This window comes from Cibotium barometz, chromosome 15 (genome assembly GCF_041138505.1).
Source record: "Cibotium barometz isolate CiBa-2024 chromosome 15, ASM4113850v1, whole genome shotgun sequence".
Lineage (NCBI taxonomy): Eukaryota > Viridiplantae > Streptophyta > Polypodiopsida > Cyatheales > Cibotiaceae > Cibotium > Cibotium barometz.
In genome coordinates this window covers 30,375,891-30,400,810 of record NC_141060.1, presented here as the reverse complement: position 1 = coordinate 30,400,810, position 24,920 = coordinate 30,375,891, and the positions used below count along the sequence as shown (strand labels likewise).

At 39.2% G+C, this 24,920-nt stretch overlaps 1 protein-coding gene across 1 annotated transcript; it reads left to right on the top strand.

Annotated features, from left to right (window-relative positions):
• The first annotated feature begins 5,445 nt into the window (after positions 1 to 5,445).
• Positions 5,446 to 7,522, top strand: LOC147631166 (acetylajmalan esterase 2-like). The gene is made up of 5 exons (XM_086809493.1): positions 5,446 to 5,869; positions 5,970 to 6,188; positions 6,481 to 6,635; positions 6,784 to 7,045; positions 7,226 to 7,522. Exons 1-5 carry the CDS (start codon positions 5,620 to 5,622, stop codon positions 7,483 to 7,485), a joined length of 1,146 nt encoding a protein of 381 aa, XP_086665619.1. The 5' UTR covers positions 5,446 to 5,619; the 3' UTR covers positions 7,486 to 7,522.
• Positions 7,523 to 24,920: the final 17,398 nt, after the last annotated feature.

Genomic DNA, 24,920 nt, shown 5'->3' with positions numbered 1-24,920 from the left:
AATCTCTCCCTGATTCACTCCACCTCTTTTGCTTGATTCTCTCCACCTCTCCCAGAATATCTCCACACCTCCTAAATCTCCTTATGCTACCCTTTATTCTCTCCTAGTAGATTCTTCTCACCTTTTCACATGTTCTCTTACATTTACAGATTCTCTTTTATAGCCTCTTGCTAAGGGCTTGTTCCCGCACACACCCTATTCACTTGTATATTTCAACACCTCCCCTCAAGTGAATACCCCTAGCACACGTGGACACTATACCAAGTTTCCCTCTTACTTGATAGTTCGTGACAAGTGCCTCAAGTCCCTAAACTCATAGTCCTTGACACTCTCTCTCTCTATGTGTCCAAGGCTACTACAAGTGCCTGTGACCTTGACTAAAGTGCTCATACATACATCTACCACATGGCCTACATCATCAGTGGCTCAGAGGTGGTTTTACTCTGTTGGGGAAGGTTACATTGGGTTGTGGGGTTTCTCTCTCTCTCTCTCTCTCTCTCTCTCTCTCTCTCTCTCTCTCTCTCTCTCTCTCTCTCTCTCTGAAAAGATGATCTGACTCCACTTCCTTATTAGGAGCCTCCATGAAGTTTGCTGATGTCGTTCCTTCTCCACTGGGTTTGCTGTAGTAGTCTCTTGCAATGTGTCCTGGCTTTCCACAGCTGTGGCCCGAGAGAATCCTCCTCGGGTGAAGAATGCTTTCTCTTCTCCTGCTATTGAATGGAGCCATTTCTTCTCTTTGCCTCTGGTCTCTTGCTCTAGTAGAGCTCCTTCTATCTCGTGTAGCTTCAATTCAGGTACATTCTTTAGTGTTGCTACAATGTTTTCATATTCACCTTTGTCCACACTCTTCTGAAGCACTGCTAGTGTCTCATCATCTTCTACCTTTTTGCCAATAGCTGCCAGTTGTTGCTTAATGCTTTTATATCTGTTCAAGTGTGTGATTAAAGGTTCACTTTCATTCATATCCAATTTGTAGAATTGCATTAACAGATTTATCTTTGAATTTTGAGCTTGTGTGCCAAATAATTTATTGAGTTCATCCCATGCACTTTTGCCCATTGTATCCTTGTGATGTGATGAATGATTTCATCATTTAAACTGAGTGCAATAAGTCCCAATGCTTTTTCATTCCTACTCTTCCACTCATTTTCCCCTCTCACCTCAGGGCATTCATCTCTTCCCTCAACTAGCCTCCACAGATTTTTCCTCATGAGCAGATACATGGTTTTTGTCTGCCATGTGTAAAACTGCTCCCCATTAAATTTGGCTATTTCGTAGAGTGCAATAAGTCCCAATGATTTTGCATTCCTACTCTTCCACTCATTTTCCCCTCTCACCTCAGGGCATTCATCTCTTCCCTCAACTAGCCTCCACAGTTTTTTTCTGCCATGTGTAAAACTGCTCCCCATTAAATTTGGCTATTTCGTATGCCGTACTCATGATAATGTGAAGGGGATCTTACCTCTTGATCCAATTTCAAGATTCAAGGGTAGTGTCTACCCTTTTACAACTTAATCTGGTGTTTAGGAGATGATTACAATAGATTTATCAGCATAAAATCACTAGAAATTACTAGCATGGTTTTTGTCTGCCATGTGTAAAACTGTTCCCCATTAAATTTGGCTATTTCGTATGCCGTACTCATGATAATGTGAAGGGGGTCTTACCTCTTGATCCAATTTCAAGATTCAAGGGTAGTGTCTACCCTTTTACAACTTAATCTGGTGTTTAGGAGATGATTACAATAGATTTATCAGCATAAAATCAGCATAAAATCACTAGAAATTACATTAAATCAAGGGTAACCAATTTGTACGAAATGGTTGGAGTATCATACCATCTTTGAATTTAAATCTGAAGTTATAGGGATCTGTATCAGATACCTAATGGTTAATTTGAACCCTCAATTGTACCAAAATAAAGTGATTAGCATTGAAAGTTATAGGGATCTGTATCAGATACCTAATGGTTAATTTGAACCCTCAATTGTACCAAAATAAAGTGATTAGCATTGATTAGTAAATTAATCCTCTATTTTGTGTGCAGAAAATAGAGTATGCGGGGAGTCCAGATCTGAGACCTTAAAATTCAAATGAGCTCAAATCCTTTCAAGGCCATCAATAGCAATTAGGCTAGTAGAGGATTAAGCCAAGAAACACAAGATTTGACCAAACATTGAATGCTTAATCTCTGTTTTACCAAAGTCACCTGCTGCTTCTGCAGATTTGATGAAGAGCTTGGATCTCACTGTAGACTTGATCAAATCAAATTCTGACTTCACCAGCTTGTAGAGAACCCTTGAAAACCTCTAGGGCCAAGAGGAATTAGACCCATTGCGACTGATGAAGACAAGATCTCATATTTTCTTCAAAAAAGTGACGCTTGCAAAATCGCAAAAATCAGCAGCAGCGCATGGTGGTTTGAGGTTTTGTTTAGATGGGCTGGAGCACAAGTGTGTTAGCTATGATTGCCTCAAGTGGCTTGAGCTAATTTGATGTATGATGGGAGATAGAGCTCCTCCACCAACTGGGGTATGAGGGTTTGTTGAAAAAGAAGTAAAAATATTAATTATCTACTAATCCTAATTAGCCAAGTGATTAGCAAGATAATGGACTCACTAATTGATGGATTCTAGGCTAGGCTCTAATACCATGTTAAAATTATAGCAATGTGATGAGCTATGGTTGGTGGATCAAATGCTAGAATCAACATCATTAACAAGAGATTAGATGATAATTAAGATATGATTAGTGAGCAATTAACTGATAGCTTAATGTAGGCATGGATAATCAAAAACTAGTAAATTCTCATTAGGCCAATGCCTCAATTTATAGGGTTTACATCCAAGCATCTAATCCCACTAATCTCTCCTTGATTCACTCCACCTCTTTTGCTTGATTCTCTCCACCTCTCCCAGAATATCTCCACACCTCCTAAATCTCCTCATGCTACCCTTTATTCTCTTCTAGTAGATTCTTCTCACCTTTTCATAGGTTCTCACATTTACAGATTCTCTTTTATAGCCTCTTGCTAAGGGCTTGTTCCCGCACACACCCTATTCACTTGTATATTTCAACGAAGGGCACCGACGGTCGGAGTGGTCGCGGTGGTGACGGCGATCGGAGCGATCGGTGGAGTGTGGAGGAACTGGCTTCCCGTCCATAGGTTGCCCACTATTACTCAATTCACTGTCTCAGTGAATGCCAAGAAAACACAGGTGAGCCTCCAGGAAAAACATCCGGCAACAATAAGCAGGCTACGAGGCATACCTCATACAATGATCCTTCCAAGCAAACCTTCTGGGAGAGATACAAAATAAATAAAAATGAATCAACTAGGCTGGACCTGGGAAACTTCATCCAACGAGCTGTAGAAAAACAATGATGCTTGGAGTTCTTCTTATCAAGATTCTCCGCAACATCTGATTTATTTCATCATTCGACATCTTGTTTGCAATACAAATTTACCAAAAACAGCACTCTTGCTTGACCTGCACAAAATGTTGTATTCTCTACAGTGGTACTATACTACACCCAAACTGCCACAACCAGTGAGGCCTCAATTTGCATACATACACCCAATGGAAACTTTAAGACCTCTTTGCAATACACACAGTGTCTGCATAACCAATCGCCCTTCCTACAATTTCAAAAACATAGTTCTGCAGAGAATCGAAACTTACCCGCAGTGCCCGTGAACGCATGTGAATTGAAAAACGAAGCTCCACACGAGCCTGAAATTTGTTTTCGACCCAAAAAATCTCATCCCAACGAACATAATAGTTACCTTGTAGCTTTGATCCCACGAAGAAAGCTCCTCAATATATCGGAGTTCATTTGCCGATGCCTCCCAAAGAACTCCTGATAAGGGTATAGTAGCCAACACAAAGGGGGAAGAGTAGATGAAGCTCTTACCCTCATATCGCTTCATATGCTTCTTTTGCTTGTCGCTCAACCCTTAGCATATGAACTAGGCTCTGATACCATGAAAATATGCAGGAGGGGAGAAGAGAGCTTGAGCTCTTGCAAGCACACACACTCACACAAACCCTAGAAGAGAACACACAAGGTGAGATGCTGAAAATTCTTCTTCTTCTTCTTCACACAACAATTAAGCATAGGCCTTAAAGCATAAGGCTTATGCATAGGCCATAAGCATAAGGCTTATGCATAAGCTTTATGCATAAGGCTTATGCATAATGCTTAAGCTTATTCATAAGGCTTAAAGCTTATGCACTATTCTTAAGCTTATGCATAAGCCTTAAGTCTTAAGGCTTATGCATAAGGCTTAAGCATAAGCCTTAAGCATAGGATTATGCATAAGCCTTAAGCATAAACACATCTTTTACATAAATTTAAAAGCCTTCTATATGCAATATTTCAAGTGTTTGATATGATTCAAAAATATAAAAATTCTTTCCATATAAGAAAAATTAAGAAAACCTTTGGTTATAAAAATATGCTCCTATAAAACCTTTAACATGAAAATAATCATTTAGGCTAAGAATCATAATAATCGTTCACATTAAAATTAGAATCATTTCACACCACAATAAATCTTGAGTTATGGCCATATGGTCAAGCCATTTTTTAAAAATTTGGCCCCACTCCCGAGTCTTTATACTTAATTGTTAGACCCCTAATTTTAAAAAAGCTACAAACATCCTCCACCACATAAGAGAATGTATTTCTTTCATCACTTGAAATTTTTATATCCTTGAAACTTATAGTTTATGAAAACCTTCTCTTTTCATTTTTGAATTTCAATAATCAAAATGTTTGCATGATATAAAACCTCTTTTTTCAATTTTAGAAAGGCGTAGGTACTGTACTATTCTCAATACATCATGATAACGTGTAGAGTGTGAAAAAAAGAATTCTCAATACATCATGATAACGTGTAGAGTGTGAAAAAAAGAGGTTCTGTGTACTTTTTGTCTGTTAGATTCAAAAAATATGCTTATAAATTCTATAGCTGAAACTTTTCAAGTTCCTATATTAATGTATTTCAAGGTTTCTTAATTCCGTGATTTTCAGAGGTCTTTGTTACAAATACCTTCACAACCTAAATGCCCACACTAAATGCAACGAAGATTCACTGTGATAAGGAAGAGAAATATAAAGTGTATGAAAAATAATGAGTATAAAAGTGTAAATGTTACTATGAGTGTAGATATAAGGTGTACCTTCTCCACCTAACGATACCTTCTTTACCCACATGCGAGAAGGACCGCATTGCTTGAAAGGTTTTGAAATGTGGGGCACCGTGCGTTCATCAGCACCGGGAAAGGAATCAAATCGTGCTGTAAAGTGTGTACTGAGTCCTCCCTCTCTGTCTCATCTGTTAGATTGTAGGTGTGTATTGCGGCCTGCCCCCTCCTGAGTCCTCCCTTTCTGTCTCTCTCTCTCTCTCTCTCTCTCTGTGTGTGTCTCATCTGTTATTTAGAGTGTAGGTGTCGGAGCATGATACCGAGGCTGCGGGGTGTCAACAAGAGCTTATGAGGGCTGCGATTTCAACAACAGCTTATTAGATCTGCGATTCAGTAGTAGCTTGAGTGATGCACGAGCTCTGCTCCATTACTGTAGACTCTCCGGATTCTTAATATAAGCTTAGTCGGCAATGGGCACGGTTAATTTGTTCGCTGCAATATTTGTGGCGGCGGCCAGAATGAGCATTATTGCAGGCGCAGAGGCGATCGGCCCTTGCAGCTACCCTGCATTGTTCATGTTTGGAGACTCCTTATCCGACACTGGAAACGGTCCCGCCCTCAACGGCAGTCTAAGGGCCACCGAGAAGCCTTACGGTGAGACCTACCCCGGCAGACCTTTCAGCCGCTTGAGCGACGGCCGCCTCCTGGTTGACTACTTGGGTTCGTTCTTATTTCACCCAGCCATGCGATATCTAGTATCATAGCATATGTTTTTAGGTTATACTAATGTGTTTCCTGCAACTTGCTTGTTAATGTGTAGCCACGCACTTGGGTCTACCATTCTTGAACCCTTCTTTCAATGCCACAGCAAACTTCAGCACGGGTGTCAACTACGCCGTCTCCGGCGCCACTGCGCTCAACGCCTCTTATCTTAACAGCCAGGGCATCCGCCCAAACACCCAAGACTCCCTCGACGTCCAACTCGCTTGGCACCTTGCCCTCGGAGAAAATGTGAAGTCCTCCAATGGCACACTATCAGGTCCAACACAGAACTTTCGGCCCTGTGGTGGCTTCCATTATGGAGGACATTCTGCCGGTGGGCCTGTGGTGGCCTCCACCCGCTACCACCATTATCATTCTGCCGGTGGGATTGTCGGTCGCTACCGGTGACCTCCTCCACCTGCAGAATCTCTCGAGTTGGCCATTCATCTAGCTCCATTGAATTCAAATGCCAGTGTTTTATATATAGAAAGTTAAAATGAGAAAACAACACACGCCGCCTTTACCATTCTTTCATACTGTTGATCATATTGCTCTTTGCATGTGACTAGGTCAACCTTGTTTAGCATCTTTTGCAAATGGACTCTATGCCATTGAGATTGGGGGCAATGACTACATGGGTGCTTTTCATTCGGACTACTCGCCTTCTTACGTCAATTCCACTTTTGTACCCTTAGTTATTCAAAAAATCCGAATTGCAGCAGAAGTAAGCTCTCTTTGCTTCCTTGGTTTTTAAGGCATGACAAAAACTATGGGGACTTTTCCTTGGTTTTTAAGGCATGACAAACACTATGGGCTTTTCTTTACCTTGTAAGTCATGTCACCAATTATTATTGCATTGTATGCCATGGCAGACGTTATACAATAATGGTGCAAGAAATTTCATGTTCTTTAGCATCACACCCCTTGGTTGCTCTCCATCAATACTTGCAACATACATTGGCATCAAGGATAGTGACGACTGCCTCGAAGATTACAACTCGGTTGCACACACCCATGGTGTGAAGTTGCTAGCAGAGGTGGAAAGCCTTAGGATAGCATACCAAGATGCAACATTCCTATTTGTGGACTACTATGGTGCTTACACCTATGTTTTAAGGAACAAAGGGAGTTTTGGTATTCTTACTTACTCCAGCTCATTTTCTCATGTTTAAATATATACACTTAGAAATTATCCATGTCAAATTTCTACCTGTCAAAACATTCACGATTAAATGAAATGACTTCCTAACAACTACTTGTCATTTCTTATTCATATAAATACACATCTTGGCTTACTCTTGGAATCAATGACAGGATTTATCGATGGTTTGAATGCATGCTGTGGTGCTGGGGCTATCTTCCCTTATAACTTTAGCCTTCTTGCAATGTGCAACAAGCTTACTATCTCACTCTGCCTTGATCCAAACACTTACCTCAATTGGGATGGCATCCACTTCACGGATGCTTTTAACTTCCAAATTTCTAACCATACCTTTTTCACAGGCTTGTATCTCAACCCCAACAATGGGCTTACTACTTGTACTAGTGCCCACATAACCTGGTTTGTAGTGTAATTTTCTCGGTTGAAATATAGAAATCATGATTGGAATTTGACGTTGCCTTTAAATTTAAGGGTTGAATTTGTAAATTTTAGTTATAAGTTTTGGCATTTGTACGATGTCTATTGGTTTTTAAGTTTAAATCCTGCTTAAGCCTAAGCATTGCCTTTTGGAAAAAAATGAATTTTTAAAGCACTGACTTGCACTAATGTCGCCCTCATTGATAGCTTGAAACTAAACCTCAAAAGTGTCACTCTTACAATTTGATGCTTGTTATATAGGCGCCACACATTTATTAATTCATTCACCATAGCGTAATGATAAATTATCATAGTAGTCTCAATATATTAACTTAGTAGATACTATGCTACAAAAATATCCTTAAATGTGAGTGACGGCAACTAAGAGTGAAATTCTAGCCCTGAAAAAGTTGGCCTTGACTTACATATTATGAAACCTTTTCTTTTAAGCAAGAAAAAGCCAAGTAAGATCCATTTTTTAGCATGCTTGGGTACATTTCTTGCACAAGAGTTCTACCTTCACTTGGCATTACTCAGATCAAGAGAAAAAAAACAACCAGTACTGAAAGAGGAAATAAATCTGATGATTCTATTATAAAACACAAAATTACATAGGGTAGCATACTCTTGATTTTGTTATAAAATACAAAAGTACATAGGACATCATACAAAATAAAAGTGACTATATAAGAGTTAGTCCTTCTTGGCTAAACTAGACCATATGTGCTTCTCCTTCTTCTTATTCTCTTTCTTCTCCTTTTTGTTTATAATGCATGAGGTCATACTAAATGCCATCATCCATGCATGAGTCTTATTGGTCCAACAAGCCTTTGAGATGTAGCATTCTACATCAAGATTCACTATGCAAAAATTGGAATAACTTGTCCAATGCTCAGAGTATTCCAAGAGAGCAACTAATTTGTTGTATAAATCATTAAGAGATAAGACTTACAATCCTCAAATCCTACCATATTTCTTGCTATATGCATAGAAACATTGAAACAAATTAGTACACAGAAGCTTATGTATATACACTTCTACAAAATGAGGTCTTAAAGGCATCCAAAAACTCTTATTCGGGGTGACCTATATAGCCCTTTCATGGGCCTTCTAAAAACCATCCCTTAAAAGAAGGGGGACACTAGTTGCTCGCCCCCCCCCTTTTTGCCACTTGCATAAAAAAGGGACTTTTTTTTTTCCAGTTGTATGAAAAGGGGAATTACACACTAGCATCCTTTTTTACCACCTACAGGAAAAGAAGAACTACATATTGGTCCCCATTTTTTATGACTTTATAAAAAGGGAGTTTTCTTTGCTCTCCATTGTTGTTGATCTATAGTGAAACTTTTACTTGAATAAAAATGAGCAATTTTATGGTCCTCATTTTTTCTATAAGGTATAAACTAGTCTTTTTATGACCTCCTTAGTTCATTTTAAATATTTGTTTTTTCAAAAATCATGACATGTTTTCAATTTAAGTAGTTAAAGTTGTTGAAAATAACATAAATTCTCAATTAATAAGATAAGGATACAATTTTTCAAACTTCAAAAAATTTATATATCAAATTTTTTTAAATAAAACTATATTAAAATATTTAAAATATTAAAGTTAAAATAAAAGTATTGATAAATCTAAATAGATCCCTTTGACATTGAAAACCTAAGATAAGAGTTAAAATACAAAGTATTGATAAATCCAAATAGATCCCTTTGCCATTGAAAACCGAAATAAAATTCATGTTATTATTAGAAGAAGTACTTTTGGCCGTAAACAAATAGCCTCTAAGAAGAACTTTACACTCATGATTTTGTAATGACAACCCTTCTTTAGCCTCTACAATGGTGTTATGTTTACACTAAGTAATATCAAGGCTTAATCTCTCAATGATGCCATGTAGCTTTCGAATCTGTACTTCACTACAACACATCGGGGGCACAACAGCATTTCAGCAATGTCTTGGAAGAGGGAGTGTCGGGGTTTTTAATGCTGCTGAGCAGTGAAAAAGCTGAAAAGATGTAGGGGAGAAGGGAGCTTGAGCTCTTGCAAGCACACACACACACACTCTCACAAACCTTAGAAGAGAACACACAATGTGAGGCTGAAAATTGTTCTTCTTCTTCAACAAAAGAGGTCATATAGAGAGATAAAGTGACTAACACACATACTAGAGTATATGCAAGCAGTCCATAATGTGAACTTGCTAAAGTGGAGTGGGTAGGTGTGGACTAGTCAGTGTAGTCCAGCTGTAGAATCTTTGGCCTTTGTGAAGATGTTAGCGACCTCATCCTATGTGCTGACGTAGGCCATGTCGATGGCGCCTACCAAGACTCTCTCCCTGATGAAGTGGTAGTGTATCTCAATGTGTTTCATCCGCATATAGAAAACTGGGTTCCTAGCCAATTGTATAGTGCTAAGATTGTCACAATATATGATAACCTTTCTCTCCACATGCAACCCAAAATCAGCAAATAGCTTGCGTAACCAAGCTACCTCACGCGCTGCCACCATAGCTCCTCTGTACTCGGCCTCTATACTCGACAAGGCAATTATGCGTGAGCTGCTTCTTGCCACTCCATGTCGTAGAGCAACACTCCCTAATGAAAACATAAATCCATTGGGAGATCTCCTGTCTAAGATGCAACCTGCCCAATCTATATCTGTGTACCCATATAGCTCCAATGCCACACCTACTACATAAAACAATGCATAATCAACAATGGCCCTCAAATACCAAAGTGTGCATTGCACATTGTCAAAATGTGGTTTACGCGGAACTTGAATAAAATGTCTCTCTAAGCCAACATTTTGACAGTGTGCATTGCACACTATCAAAATGTGGTTTGCGCGGAACTTGAATAAAATGTCTCTCTAAGCCAACAATGTAACTCAAATCTGGCCTGTTGTGATCGTGACATAGATCAAACTCCCCACAATCTTCCTATACATAGTGGGGTCCTCTAACACAACCTATATCCACTGAGCTTTCCATTTTGATCTAATAGCACCGAGATTGACTTACAACCACCCATCCCATACTTGGACAACATGTCCCGATACATACTGTCTCTATGACAACCAAATACCATCAAGTGTGCGAATGATCTCAATGGCCAAAAAGTAGTATAGATCTCCCAAATCCTTCATGTCAAACTTCCTTTTGAGAAGACTTTTCACATGCTCAATCTCTTCCAAGTTGTCACCTCCAATAATAAGATCAGATGCATAGATGTTGATGATTATAATTTATGTTTATCACTCTTGTGCAGATACATAGAGTGATCTCCATTTGCCATATGAAAACCGATAGTGACAAGATACTTAGAAATCTTGTCATGCCATGCTCATGGAGCTTGCTTCAGCCCATACAAGGCCTTACGATGCTTACATACATGCTTTGGGTGACTTGTATCCTTAAAACCAGATGGTTGATCCATATACACTTCTTCTTGCAAGTCACCATGCAAGAATGCATTTTTTACATCCATCTGATGTAAAAACCAACCTTTAGCTACAGCCATCGCAATCACAGCTCTCACAGTTGCCATATTTGTAACTGGGGTAAACGTCTCCTCATAATCAATCCCATGTGTCTGTGCATATTCTTTGGCTACCAATCTAGCCTTGTACCTACTTATGCTACCATCACTATTATGTTTCACCTCATACACCCACTTACATCCAATAGCTTTCTTGCCTTCAGGCAATGGCATCAAATCCCAAGTCTTATTTCCATAAAAAACATCCATCTCCTCATCCATATCTTTCTCCCAATACACATTTCCCATAGCCTCATCAAAACATGCAGGCTCTACAACCTACACAACTTTTTCCATGTAAGCATAGTGATGTGCCACATAACCATCGTAAGTCAACCTCTACATAGGGTTTTTGACTCTTCCAAATCTTCATCACTTTGCATTCATGGCTTCCAAGGCCTTATTTACACTAGGTTTCCTCATTGCTGGAATCCCAAGCTTCTCATCGCTTATATCTCCGAGAGTCACTAGACTCTTTCATCAACAAGAGAATACCCTACAGAAATATCAAGCATACCAAGGGACTCAACCACTTTCTTGTTGCCTTTATGTGATATACCAACTGCATTTCCAAGGCTGGGATTATGATGCAGCTTGCCATTCCATGGTCTATCAACAGAACTGTTGCATGAGGACTCTCGTGGTCCACTCAATGACTGTGATTGTTGACTTGCATTGTGTGCAACCACATTTCCACTTACATCATCCCTAACAGCATCTTTTTCAGCAGCATATCAACTACTCATCTCATCAAATACAACGTCCTTTCTTGCATATCAACTACTCATCAAATACAACATCCTTGCTTGCCCTCAATTTATGTGTAGAAGGATTATAACATCTATATCCCTTTGCTAAGGGGAATACCCAATACCGTCAATGCTCGTGCTATCTCTGCAATGTGCTTGTTTCTCCGCTCAGTAACTTCATTTTGTTGTGGAGTGTATCTACATGTAAACTGTCTCTGAATGCCATTCTTCTGCAAGAAAACAGAGAACTCATTGGAGAAGTATTCTCCCCCTCCATCTAACCTTAGGCACTTTACATGCTTTCTTGTCTTATTTCTAGCCATCACTTTAAAATTCTAAAAATGAGTGAAAACTTCATTTTTCTCCATGAAATGTTGAGAAATGTAATCGTGGTGTTGTGTGTATGTGGGAAAGCACCCTAGAGGTGTAAGATATTGTGGCAAGATAAGAATGCCACATGTAATATTGTATGGTGTGTGAGTGTTGACCAAAAGAATGGAAAAGGGAGTGCCACATGGATGAAGACATGTAAAGTGGGATAAGACTAGAAAGCTTATATCATTGTATGGTTCATTGTCAATGCAATAGTGCAATAGAGATCAAGTGTTGAGTGTGCAATCTCTCTCTCTCTCTCATGGAGTTCTTAGTGTGGTTTAATCCACCTTAATTATGTTGCTTAATCTATGTCTTTCACCATGATCAATCCCATTTTTGGATTGTTAACATGGTATCAGAGCTTGGGTGGGCTCTTGGTCACGGTGAATATTAGTGTATAGTTTTTCTTGGTTATGAGTTCTTTGATTGATCATTATTTTCAATTTTTTATAAAAAAGATTAGCACACTCATTGTCATTAGTATTACATTTGGAGAGAGATTATGCTCATGCAGATTTAGAGATTATGGTGCTGCCATGGAAGCTGAAAATAGAGATTTCAGCATTATGAAGGCTATGGAGTCTTCATCATCATCAAGGAGAAGCTGCCAAGAGAAGATATGCTGCTGATTATGCCTCAAGAAGGTTGGTTTGTGTATTATTTTGCCTCATTAATTTTTTGGTTTGAGCATGGAAGAATGCTCAATGTAAAAAAAGGGTTGCTAATTTATGGAATGAGAGAATCCCATGGCTCTTGCAAGTTAGCAAAGAGCACATGTGGAGTGAGGCTTGTCCAAGCAAGGGGCAAGTATTGTGGGCAAGGAAAGGAACCCATGAATGTACACATCAAATGGAGGGATGTGCTGATTTGCTCATGAAAGATGAGCAATGTTTGGTGGAAGCAAGAGGAAGCTTTCACAAGGTATATCACCTATGGTTTCTTGCAAGAAATATGTGTTGAAGCACCCTTGGAAATGGATGCATGCAAAGAAGGGCATGCATATTGGAGCTCAATGGTGAGCTCATGTGGCCATGTTGATGGCTATGGAGTTACCTTTACTTGGAGGTTCAAGGAGGCAAAGATCAAAATCATGCAGTCTAGAGCTCAAGTGGGAGCTTGATATGGCCATAGTCATGGTGGCTATTGGAACCTTGAAAAGCAAGAGTAATATTACAAGAGAAGGGGCTGTAAGTTGGTAACGAATGGTGCAAATAACCATCTTTTACTATGGGATCTTCACCCCCATGGTCTCATAGGATATCGTTTTGAGAGAGGTCTAAAGAGGCAACGACACAAGTTACCATAACAATCACCAGCATAGCAGACGTTCCAAGTCAGAGGTTAGCAGCTATAAAATAGAAAGAGAGGAAGCCATCAACACCAAGCTACTGTAAAGTAAAGAGCCAGTGCTACGTTCAGTAGATTTAATGCAAGAAAAGTGCTGCGAAGGTAGAAGGGCAACATTGTCCGAGAGAAGCTATGCTTTGAGCAATGTTAACAACATGACCAACATCATCCATGAAGGAAGAGAATGCTACCAATGCATAGAGCGCAACATGGTTCAGCTTAGCAAGGCGTCAGCAAGTCACTGAGTAGATAGATTCCATGAAAAGAAGCACGAGCATAGTCCAGCATGAGTGCGGACACATTAGGGTCAACAGAGCTAGATAACTTCGACGGTAGCAAACAAATAACACAAGGAATTACAACCGCCCTGAGAGGAGGAGACGCACAAACAGCGCTCTTGCAAACGGGTGAAGGTGGATAGCACCGTAGAAGCACATACGGGAGTTTGGCTAGCCACTATAAAAACATGAAGGTCGTCGTCTATGCCAAAGCCATGAAGGTCGCCGTCTATTACACTGCAGAGAGTTTTCTTGAGGAGTGCAAGCATGGCTTCCACTGTCAAGCTTGGTGAAAAGGAGAGATGATGAGAGATAGAGTTGCACAACAGCTGTAGCCGTTATTACTAGGTCCTGATAGAATCACAGGTGTGGCAATGGTGTAACAGATGGGTCCGCAACCCGCCATAAAGTTAATGCCACCATCGTAATTCCACAACAAAAAAATTGACGAGCAAGATGGGAAAATTTATCTGTTTTTTTTAATTGAAAGAGAGCCATTATCAAACAAGGGTTTATTCACACATGATGTTAAGAGATTGTTCACATGCTATTGAAATTAGGATGATAGTTTGAAGATGTGTTCATATGAGGGTTCCCTGATCGATTACGGTCCAAAGAGCTTTGTAATTTTTATTCTCACCCACAATTGATTATGGGTAACCGTGCCCGAGCATGTGTGCTCAAAATGAGATGTGTATTCACCCATGGTATGACAAGGTAACCATACCCGAGCTCACCTAGAAGCTCGAAATGGTTGTCGTGTGATGTGTGCATGAGCGATGCATGTGTGAGGTGCATGCGCATGGGTTGGTTCCCACCCAAACTTCTATGTTCAAATCGGACTCAGTGGTTCCGCTGTGAGCGAGTGAGCTCAAAATGGACTTGGTGTCTAAGATGGTAGACATGCGTACACATGTTTGGTTGATGGACACTCCAATGTATCATTGAGGGGGAGTGTTGAGAGGTAGCGATTGCGTTATTCTTGGATTGTTAACATAAAATACACCCACACTTTCCTCGTGTGGTCAATGAATGTTACATAGTACCTGTGCAGCCTACATCTGAATGCACAACATATAGTACATTCATGCTCACATTTCTGTCATGTGAAAATACATGCTTTGTTTGCTTTCCAAATTTACATGCTTCACATACTTTCTATATACCTTCAACCTTAAACTTAGGCAGCCCTATCACAATTTCTTTAGTCTGCATAGATTTCATTCTTTGCACATTTACATGCCCAATGCTCTTATGCCAAATGTCTCTTGAACCATTTGCAAACATTTCAGCACTGACTTCAAGCATATTACCATCAGGGTTAAACCGCACCTGCAAAGCCTGCTCAATCATCTAGCCAATAGAATCCAGATTTTTTGTAATGTTCGGAACATGAAGTACATCTGCAAGGTACTTCACCTTACCATTCTGCATAGACAATGACACATCTCCAACATGGGCAATCGGATGAGCAGTGTTATCCCCTGTTTCAACAAAACTTGGTCTTTCAAGACTCTTCATTTCCTTGAACCACTCACCATGACTTGTCATGTGGTTTGAAGCACGTGAAACAACATACCATATATCATCCTTATATGTTGCTATATCATTTCCAGACACAGCATTAACTACATGTTGTATAACAAACAACCTCTCATTATCCTCATTACTTCTGCTAGAGGACGCATAGTTATTTTACTGCACTTTTCCATTTCGCATGTCATTCTGCTTCTTATAGCAATCTGCCTGCACATGTCCAGGCTTACCATAGTAAAAATAACCTCATGTATCATTATATTGTCTTGCCAATTACCATAACCTCTTTGACTCCCCCTATCTATAAATTAACCTCTTTAACATGTGTGTCGTTTTGTCATCATTCATGGGACTATTATTGCTACTGGTGACCATAATTTGCTATTCAGCCACCACCTTGGCCACGTCCATAACCTCTACCTTGTCCTCTACTCGAACTTGTGTAGAAGGTCTGCTGCTCTAAACTGTTTTTGTTTTGTGAAGACTGTTGATCTTCACCCGAATTCTTCTCTTCAATGATCAACATTGACACCAAATCTGTAAAGTTGGGAATGTTTTCTCGAGTCTAAATAGATATCTTGAATGCCTTGTATTGTGGCTCGAGACCACATAGACATACTTTCACCGTATCATCATCATCAACAGAAACACCAATAGATGCAAGGGATTCCACAATGCCCTTGATCTTCAAGGCATAATTATTCACATACATGTTTTTCGTCTCCAGAGTATGAAGCTCATTCTTCAAATGAATCTTTTGTGCCTTGGTGTTAGTTTCATACAGCTTCACCAAGGTGTCCTATGCCTCCTTGGGTGACTTGGCATCCTGTATATGCCCAAGCATGGTGTCCTATATGCTAATAGAAAGCCAATACATGAATTTCATTGCTTCTTGATTCCAATCCTTGTATTCTTTTTACATCTGCATAGCAGTTGGATTAATCTCCAGTATCTTTATTGCCTCCTCAAGTTCACCTCGATGTAGTCCCAATAGCCTTTTCCCATTAGAAAAAGAGGGACACTAGCTCCCCCCCTCTTTTGCCACTTACATAAAAAAGGGAAGTTTTTTTTTCCCACTTGTATGAAAAGGAGAATTACACACTAGCATCCTTTTTTGTTGAGATATCGAGCTCATCTAGTGAGGCGGTGGACACTGATGACCCGCGCCGCCTGGGGGATAGGCCCCTCACTTACACCACTGGCATGGTTGGTGAGATCATGTGTGATATGCAGCTAGTGGGATGATAGGCTGTGTGATACCCATTCTAGAGACGGGCATAGTTATATCGCCAGCTCATTTAGTTGGGTTCACACTATAGAGAACCCTAGTATGTATTTGGTCGAGTATCTTTTCATATTGTGTGTACTCTTATCTTTGTATATGGTGTGTTGAGTATTGAGTGAAGATGAAGAAGATTTTCAGTCTCTCACCTTGTGTGTTCTCTTTTAGGGTTTTGTGAGTGTGTGTGTGCTTTGCAAGAGCTCAAGCTCTCTTCTCCCCTGCATCTTTTCATGGTATCATAGCCTGGTTCATGCTAAGGGCTGAGCTGTAAGCAAGAGAAGTATAGGAAGCGGTACGAGGGTAAGAGCTTCATCTACTCTTCCCTATTTGTGTTGGTGACTACACCCTTGTCATCGGGAGCTCTACGGGAGGCACTGGCAAACGATCTCTGATTGAGAAGCTTTATTTGCGGGAGTAAAGCTATAGAGCAACTATACTATCCTATCGGACTACATGTTTTGGGCGAAAAACGCATTTCAGGCGCGTTAGGACCTCCGTTTTTTAGAAAGCAGGTGATTTCAAGCACTGCGGTGCGTAAGTCATCGATTCTCTACAGAACTCTATTTTAAGAACTATAGGAAGACAGATTGGTTGTGCAGACATTGTGTGTGCTGGTGGCAAGGAGGTCAAACAGTTACCATTGGGTGTATGTATGCACATTGAGGCCACTGGGGGTGTGACATTTGAGTGTAGTACAGTACCGCTGCAAAAAATACAGTAGTTTGTGCAGGACAAACCAGAGTGCTGCTTTTCTGGTAAATTTGTGGCAAGATGTCAAATGATGGCATAAACCAAATTGTTGCTGAGAAGCTTGACAAGAAACAACTTCCATGTCTGGAGGTTCAGGTTGACAAATTTCCTGATGGGAAAGGGTTATTGGGACTACATAGAAGGTGAGCATGAAGAGGCACCGGAGATACCAGAGATCAATCCGACTGTTTTTGCAGATGTGAAAGAGTTCAAGGATTGGAACCAAGGAGCCAGAAAAGTTATGTATTGGCTCTCTATCAGTATACAGGACACCATGATTAGGCACATACAGGATGCCAAGTCCCCCAAGGAGGCGTGGGACACCTTGGTAAAACTTTATGAAATGAATACCAAGGCACGAAAGATACAATTGAAGAATGAACTTCATACTGTGCAGAAAAAAAGTATGCCTTTGAATGACTATGCATTGAAGATCAAGGGTATTGTGGAATCCCTTGCATCTATTGGCGTTTCAATGGATGATGATGATAAGGTGGAAGTCTGTCTACGTGGTCTCGGGCCACAATACAAGGCGTTCAAGACGTCTATTCAGACTCGAGAAAACATTCCCAATTTCACAGATTTGGTGTCTATGTTGATTATAGAAGAGAAGAGCTTGGGTGAAGACCAACAGTCTTCACAAAACAAAAACAATTCAGAGCAATAGGCCTTCTACACAAGTTTAGGAAGAGGACGAGGTAAAGGAGGCCATGGATGCGGCCAAGGAGGTGGTCGAATAGGTAATCAGAATTATGGCCAGCAGCAACAGCAACAACAACAGTTCCAGAATTCACAACAACAACACGCAGGTGGAAGAGGCTAATTCAGAGGCAGGGGGAGTCAAAGAGGTTGTGGAGACATGCAAAATGGGAAATTGCAGCAAAACAACTATGCATCCTCAAGCAAAAACAATGAGGATAGTGAAAGGTTGTTTGTTATGCAGCATGTCGTTAATGCCATGTCTGAAAATGTTGAAGTAGCACATAAAGATGATGTATGGTATGTTGATTCAGGTGCTTCAAACCACATGACAAGTCATGGGTGGTTCAAGGAGATGAAAAACCTTGAAAGACCAGGTTTTGTGGAAACAGGGGATGACACTGCTCATCCAATTGCCCATGTTGGAAATGTGCCATTGTCTATGCAGGATGGCAAAGTGAAGTACATTGCAGATGTACTTCATGTTTCAAACATAATAAAGAATCTGGTTTCAGCTGGCCAGATGATTGAGCAGGGTTTGCAGGTTCGGTTTAACCCTGATGGTTGTTATGTTGAATACTTTTAAAGACAAGTGCAGGTTGGTTGCAAAAGGCAACAGATTGGGCAGAATGTTTACATTGAATGTAAACATGCCTGAAATGAGTGCTGCGATGTTTGCAAATGGTTCAAGAATTGTTGCAAACACAGACATTTGGCATAAAAGAATTGGTCATGTGAATGTGCAGAGAATGAAGTCTATGTAGACTAAAGGAATTGTGACAGGGCTGCCAAAGTTTAAAGTTGAAGGTATGTAGAAAATATGTGAAGCATGCCAATTTGGAAAGCAAACAAAGCATGTATTTCCACACGACAGAAATGCACTAGATGTTGTGCATTTAGATGTATGGGGTCCTACGAAGACCATGTCTATGGGAGGCTGCAGGTATTATGTGATATTTATTGATGACCACACAAGGAAAGTGTGGGTATACTTCATGAAAGGAGAAGAGTGAGGTGCTCACTCATTTTCAGAATTTCAGAGTTATGGTTGAAAAGAAAACAGGGAAATATGTAAAGTGCTGAAGGTCAGATGGAGGGGGAGAGTACTTCTCCAATGAGTTCTCTGAGTTTTTGAAGAATAATGGTATTCGGAGATAGTTTACATGCAGATACACTCCGTGTAGCAAAATGGAGTTGCTGAGCGGAAAAATAGGCACATTGCTGAGATTGCGCAAGCATTGATAGGAGAGAAGAATATGCCACATAGCTATTGGGCTGAGGTTGTTTCCACAACAGTTTACATCATGAACACGACTCCAAGTGTAGCCATACATGATGTAACTCCCAGAGGAGAGGTTTACTGGCAGAAAACCTGATTTGTCTCATCTGAAAGTCTTTGGATGCATTGCATATGTGCATGTGCCAGATGAGCTGAGAACTAAGCTGGATCCAAAAGCTGAAAAATGTGTGTTTATTGGGTATTCCCTTGAGCAAAAGGGATTTATAACCTTGCTACACATGAGTTGAGGGTAAGCAGGGATGTTGTTTTTTGATGAGATGAGTAGCTGGTATGCTGCTGAGATAAGCTGTTGTTGGGGCTGATGTGAGTGGAAATGTGGTTGCACAGAATGCAAGTCAGCAATCACAGTCTTTGAGTGGACCAAGAGAGTCCTCATCTAGTGGTTCAGTTGATAGACCATGGAGTGACAGGCTGCGTCATAATACCAGTCTTGCAAATGTGATTAGTACATCACATAAAGGCAAAGAGAAAGTGATTGAGCCCCTTAGTATGCCTAACATTTCTACAGGGCATTCTCATGTTGATGGAGAGTCTAGTGGCTCAGAGATGATCCTTGATAAGGATCTTGGGATACCAAGCTATGAGAACACCTGGTGTAAAGAAGGCTATGGAAGCCATGAATGCAAAGTTGCAAAGATCTGGGAGAGTGAAGAATCCTATGCAGAGGTTTACCTATGATGGTTATGTGGCACATCACTATGCATACATGGCAAAAGTTATACACAAGTTATAGAGCCCACATGCATTGATGAGGCTGTTGGAAATGTGTATTGGGAGAAAGCTATGGATGAGGAGATGGATGCACTATATGGAAATGAGACTTGGGATTTAGTGCAATTGCCTGAAGGCAAGAAAGCCATTGGATGCAAGTGGGTGTACAAAGTAAAACATAACAGTGATGGAAGCATAAGTAGGTACAAGGCTAGATTGGTAGCCAAAGGATATGCACAGACATATGGCATTGATTTATGAGGAAACTTTCAGCCCAGTTTTGCAAGATGGCAATAGTGAGAGTTATGATAGCAGTGGCTATGTCAAAGCAATGGTCTTTACATCAGATGGATGTAAAGAATGCATTCTTGCATGGGGATTTGTAGGAAGAGGTGTATATGTTATAGCCACCTGGTTATGAGGATGTGAGTCACCCCGAGCATGTTTGCAGGTTGAAGAAAGCCTTGTATGGCTTAAAACAAGCACCAAGAGCATGGTCTGACAAGATTTTTGAGTATCTTGTCACTATTGGCTTTCATGTAGCCAATGCAGATTTCTCGCTGTATGTGAGACACAGTGATAGAGGGGTTGTGCTTGTTGTCATCTATGTAGATGACCTGATCATTACGGGGGACCATGATGCAGAGATCTTTGATGTAAAGATCTTGTTTAGACAGAAGTTTGAGATGAAGGATCTGGGAGAGCTCAGATATTTCTTGGGCATTGAGGTGATTAGGTCACCACATGGTATTGGATTACTGCAGAGACAGTATGGCTTGGACATGTTGTCCAAGTATGGTATGACAGGCTGTAAGCCTATCTCAGTGCCATTGGATTAGAATGGCAAGTTGAGTGCAGATTCAGGAGAGATTTTGGAGGATCCTACTATGTATAGGCGCATAGTAGGAAGCTTGATCTACATGATGATCACAAGGCCAGATTTGAGCTATGCTGTTGTGTTGGTGATGAGTCAGTTTATGCAGGTTCCTCGGAAGCCGCATTTGGATGCATTGAGACGCATACTAAGATATGTGAGGTCTACTTTGCATTGTGGACTATTCTATGAAACTCGGATAGAGATACCTGTACATGGGTACACAGATGCTGATTGGGCTGGTTGTATCTCAGATAGAAGATCTACTAGTGGCTTCATGTTTTCTTTGGGGAGTGCTGCTGGTTTTGACTTGGAGCAGCAAGAAGAAGCCTACGGTTGCTCTATCCAGTACTACAGAGGCCGAGTATAGAGGTGCTGCTATGGCAGCACCTCTATCCAATACTACAGAGGCCAAGTATAGAGGTGCTGCTATGGTAGCATGTGAGGTAGCTTGGTTGAGAAAGCTACTTGCAAATTTGGGTCTATCAGTGGATAGACAAGTTCTCATTTTCTGTGACAACATTAGTAGTATACAGTTGGCCAGGAACCCAGTTTTTCATGCTCGCACGAAGCAGCATATAGAGGTCCACTACCATTTTGTTAGAGAGAAGGTTTTGGCAGGATACATTGACCTTGTTTATGTCAGCACACAGGATCAAGTCGCTGACATCTTCACCAAAGCATTGGGTGTACAGAGAAGCTCCGCAGATTCAGGGCTTCGCTTGTGGTGTACATGAGATGGAGTTGAGCACGAGGGGGAGTGTTGAGATGTAAGATTCCTCCTCAGCCTGAATATCAAATAAACCTCTACTTCAATCCCTTGTAATCATTCTATGATTCTCAATACAAGAAAATATCATTTTTCCTTGTTTTGCCTAGTGAGATAAAAAAATTCTAGAGAGTGGTAAATCAAAATTGGGATATTTTTGGATAAATAAATTCTTCAAATATCAAAAAATGGTTTCCCTAAAACAGAAAATCAAAATAGATTTTCCAAGGTGCAATTGAAATTAATTAAAATTGGTTCAGAAGACCTTAGCCTAAGGGTCCATATTTTCAAATTTTTTTTGATTATGGTCCAATTAAGGTTCCTATGGACCAATAAGATTAATCCAAGTTTTGGGACAAGATAAATCCAAAGAACAAAAGAAAATACCCAAAATGAGTAAATGCCCACATAAGATGAAGAGTTGACCAAGTACTAGGTTTATTAGTTAAAAATTATGGTGTATTAATAAAAAAATGAGATATTTTGGAGTAATCATTCATTTTTGACACATGTGTAAGGAAAAGGGAGACCTTCAAGGAGGTGCCTATTTCACATGCTTGGATGAGTTTAAAACTAAAAAATAATAGGATATTTTTCTCTCTCCTCTCTCCTAAATCAAACCAAATCAAAAAGGGAGCCAAACTAGTCCAAAACTTGTCCAAATTCAGCCAAACTGAAGCTGGAAAATTCTAGAACTGAGTTGGACTCAGTTAGTGGCCTCCCTCTCTTATAAATAGACCCTCATTCCTTTGTATTATTATCTGTGAACTAAATTATACCGGTATTACTCTAAACTACGCTTAATTTCTAATATCCTCTAAAAACCTCTACAAAATTGAAGAGATTGGAGCTTCTCTCTCTCTTCAATCTTCCTTGGTGACTCCTATGACATACTAAACTGATTGATTGGCTGGGCCCCTCTACAGTGACTAAAGAATCAAGCATTTTAGGAGGTAAAGAGTGGATTATGGTCTTTTTTCCATAATTTCTAAATGTTTCTTTCTTCTCAACCCCTCTCAAGCTTGAGAAGCTTTAATTTGAATGGCTTTTGAACATTATTGAAATGCTTTAATGTATTGTAATAAAGAAACACATAAATTTTTATTTATGTTTAATTTTAATGGTTTTTAAGCATTTCTCTCTCTCCCCCCAAAGAAAGGTCATTCCTATGACCTATTCTCAATCCAAATGAAGCTTCTCATGAAGCATTTCTCTAATCCAAAAGTAATTTTTATACTTGTTTAATTGGAGACCAAAATAATAGCTTTTTAATGCTTTTATGATATTTATTTCATAGAGAAATTATGAATCAATCCATAATTGGATAATGATCCAATTAGTGGTAATTCTAAGCATACTAATAATATTAAACTTCATTCTCTCAATTAAATTGAGAATTATCAGTAATAGTAGCGGAGCTATGGAAAAATTTATGTAAAATAAACACATAAAATATTTTCATCATAATATGAAAAGAGGACTTCCTACCATATTCTAGGAATTATCATCCTAGATTAATTGAATGATTCTCATTGTAATCATGAAGAAATTTATTTTTATGATTATGCATAATTAGTAAATTAGAAAAAAGAAAAATTTTTGATAATTTAATTTTATGTTAAAAGAGTAATCCCCAAGACATTGGAAATCCATGTATTCCAATGATTTAGAGAATAAAATTGGAATGCTAAAATAATGTATAATTTATGAAAGATTCTAGTTAAATTTATCTTTTTGTATAGATAAACTTTTATGATGAAAGAGAAATTCTCACCATATTGAAATTCAAATATTTAAATAAGGAAAGTATAATTCCTAGTGCAAAGAAATTAATGAAGATTTTTATTTAATTTTTAAGAGAAAATATAGTTAAATTTATCTTTCTGTATAGATAAATTTTTATGATGAAAGAGGAATTTCCACCATATTGCAATCCAATTAATTAAATGAAGAAAGTGTAATTCCTAGTGTAAAGGAATTAATGGAGATTTTTATTTAAATTTCAAGAGAAAAAAATTAATTCAATTTATCTTTTTGCATAGATAAGTTTAAATGATAAAAGAGGAATTCCTACTATATTGGAGTTCAAATGTTTAGATGAGAAAAGTGGAATTTTTAGCTTAAAGGAATTAATGGTTATTTTTATGTAATTTTTAAGAAGAATTTTAATAGATTTAATTTAGGGAAAAGAGGAATTCCCATGATAATTGGATTGCACTCATTGAAATGAGAAAAAGAAGGATTTCAAGTTTAATAAAAAAAATAGGTATTGATATTTTAGTTAAAAGATGAGTTTCCATGATAATTGAGAAAAGATGGATTTGAATTAAATTATAATGTCAAAAGATGAATTTCCATGATAATTGAGAAAAGATGGATTTGAATTAAATTCTAATATCAAAAGATGAATTTCCATGATAATTGAGAAAAGATGGATTTGAATTAAATTCTAATGTCAAAAGATGAATTTCCATCATAATTCTACCTAATGAATTAAGGTTGAGAATTTATGTGGGAAAAAGAAAATCTTGGATAATTGAATTGGTAAAATCACTAAATGGATATTTACCCAAAAAACTAGATGTTTAGTTGAAAGTAATCCTAGTAGAACTAAACTAAATGAATTTAGTTAGACTACGTGAGGTCGGACAGTAAACCTAATTGTCCTTCTCTCGAACTAAATCAGACAAAAGCTTCGTGACCAATTCCAGTTACTAAATCCAAAGAATAGACTACCGGAACTAATCTAGTTTTTCCCTGACCAATCTCACCAAGAATCTAGTTGGATAAATGGATAAAATGACGAGTAGATTACCCTTATGAGAGATCAAGGATCCTCATTATGAAACTAGGAATTATTGGAAAAAGGGTCTTTGGAACGAATCTCAAATTGGAATCTCACTTGCATTGGAAACTCTGTTTTTCATTCAAAGGACTGTTTTACACCAGAATGCTAGAGGAAGCATTTGGCTTATGTTTTTCTAAAGGAGGTTCGTTGGAACAGCTTGCGGGGAGTCGTCAAGGGACGTCGCCTGCGGCAAAGCCTGCCGAGGTCTTGACCAGCCTCGGTACGGTTAAAATGGTGCGCTTCCGCCGGTACGATGGGCGAGGGCCGACGAAGCGGTCCCTGAGTGAAGTGCTAGGACGAAAAGCATTTTTTTCATAATGTATTTTCATTCCGTAAGCTTCTTTAATGAAGGAATTTTAATCAAAGAAATTATTT

Excerpts from the sequence above, each read along its gene's own strand:
- LOC147631166 (XM_086809493.1), top strand. The coding sequence starts at position 5,620 with ATGGGCACGGTTAATTTGTTCGCTGCAATATTTGTGGCGGCGGCCAGA. Across the intron at positions 5,870-5,969 it reads CCTCCTGGTTGACTACTTGG|CCACGCACTTGGGTCTACCA; the intron begins GTTCGTTCTTAT and ends GTTAATGTGTAG. Across the intron at positions 6,189-6,480 it reads CTCCAATGGCACACTATCAG|GTCAACCTTGTTTAGCATCT; the intron begins GTCCAACACAGA and ends GCATGTGACTAG.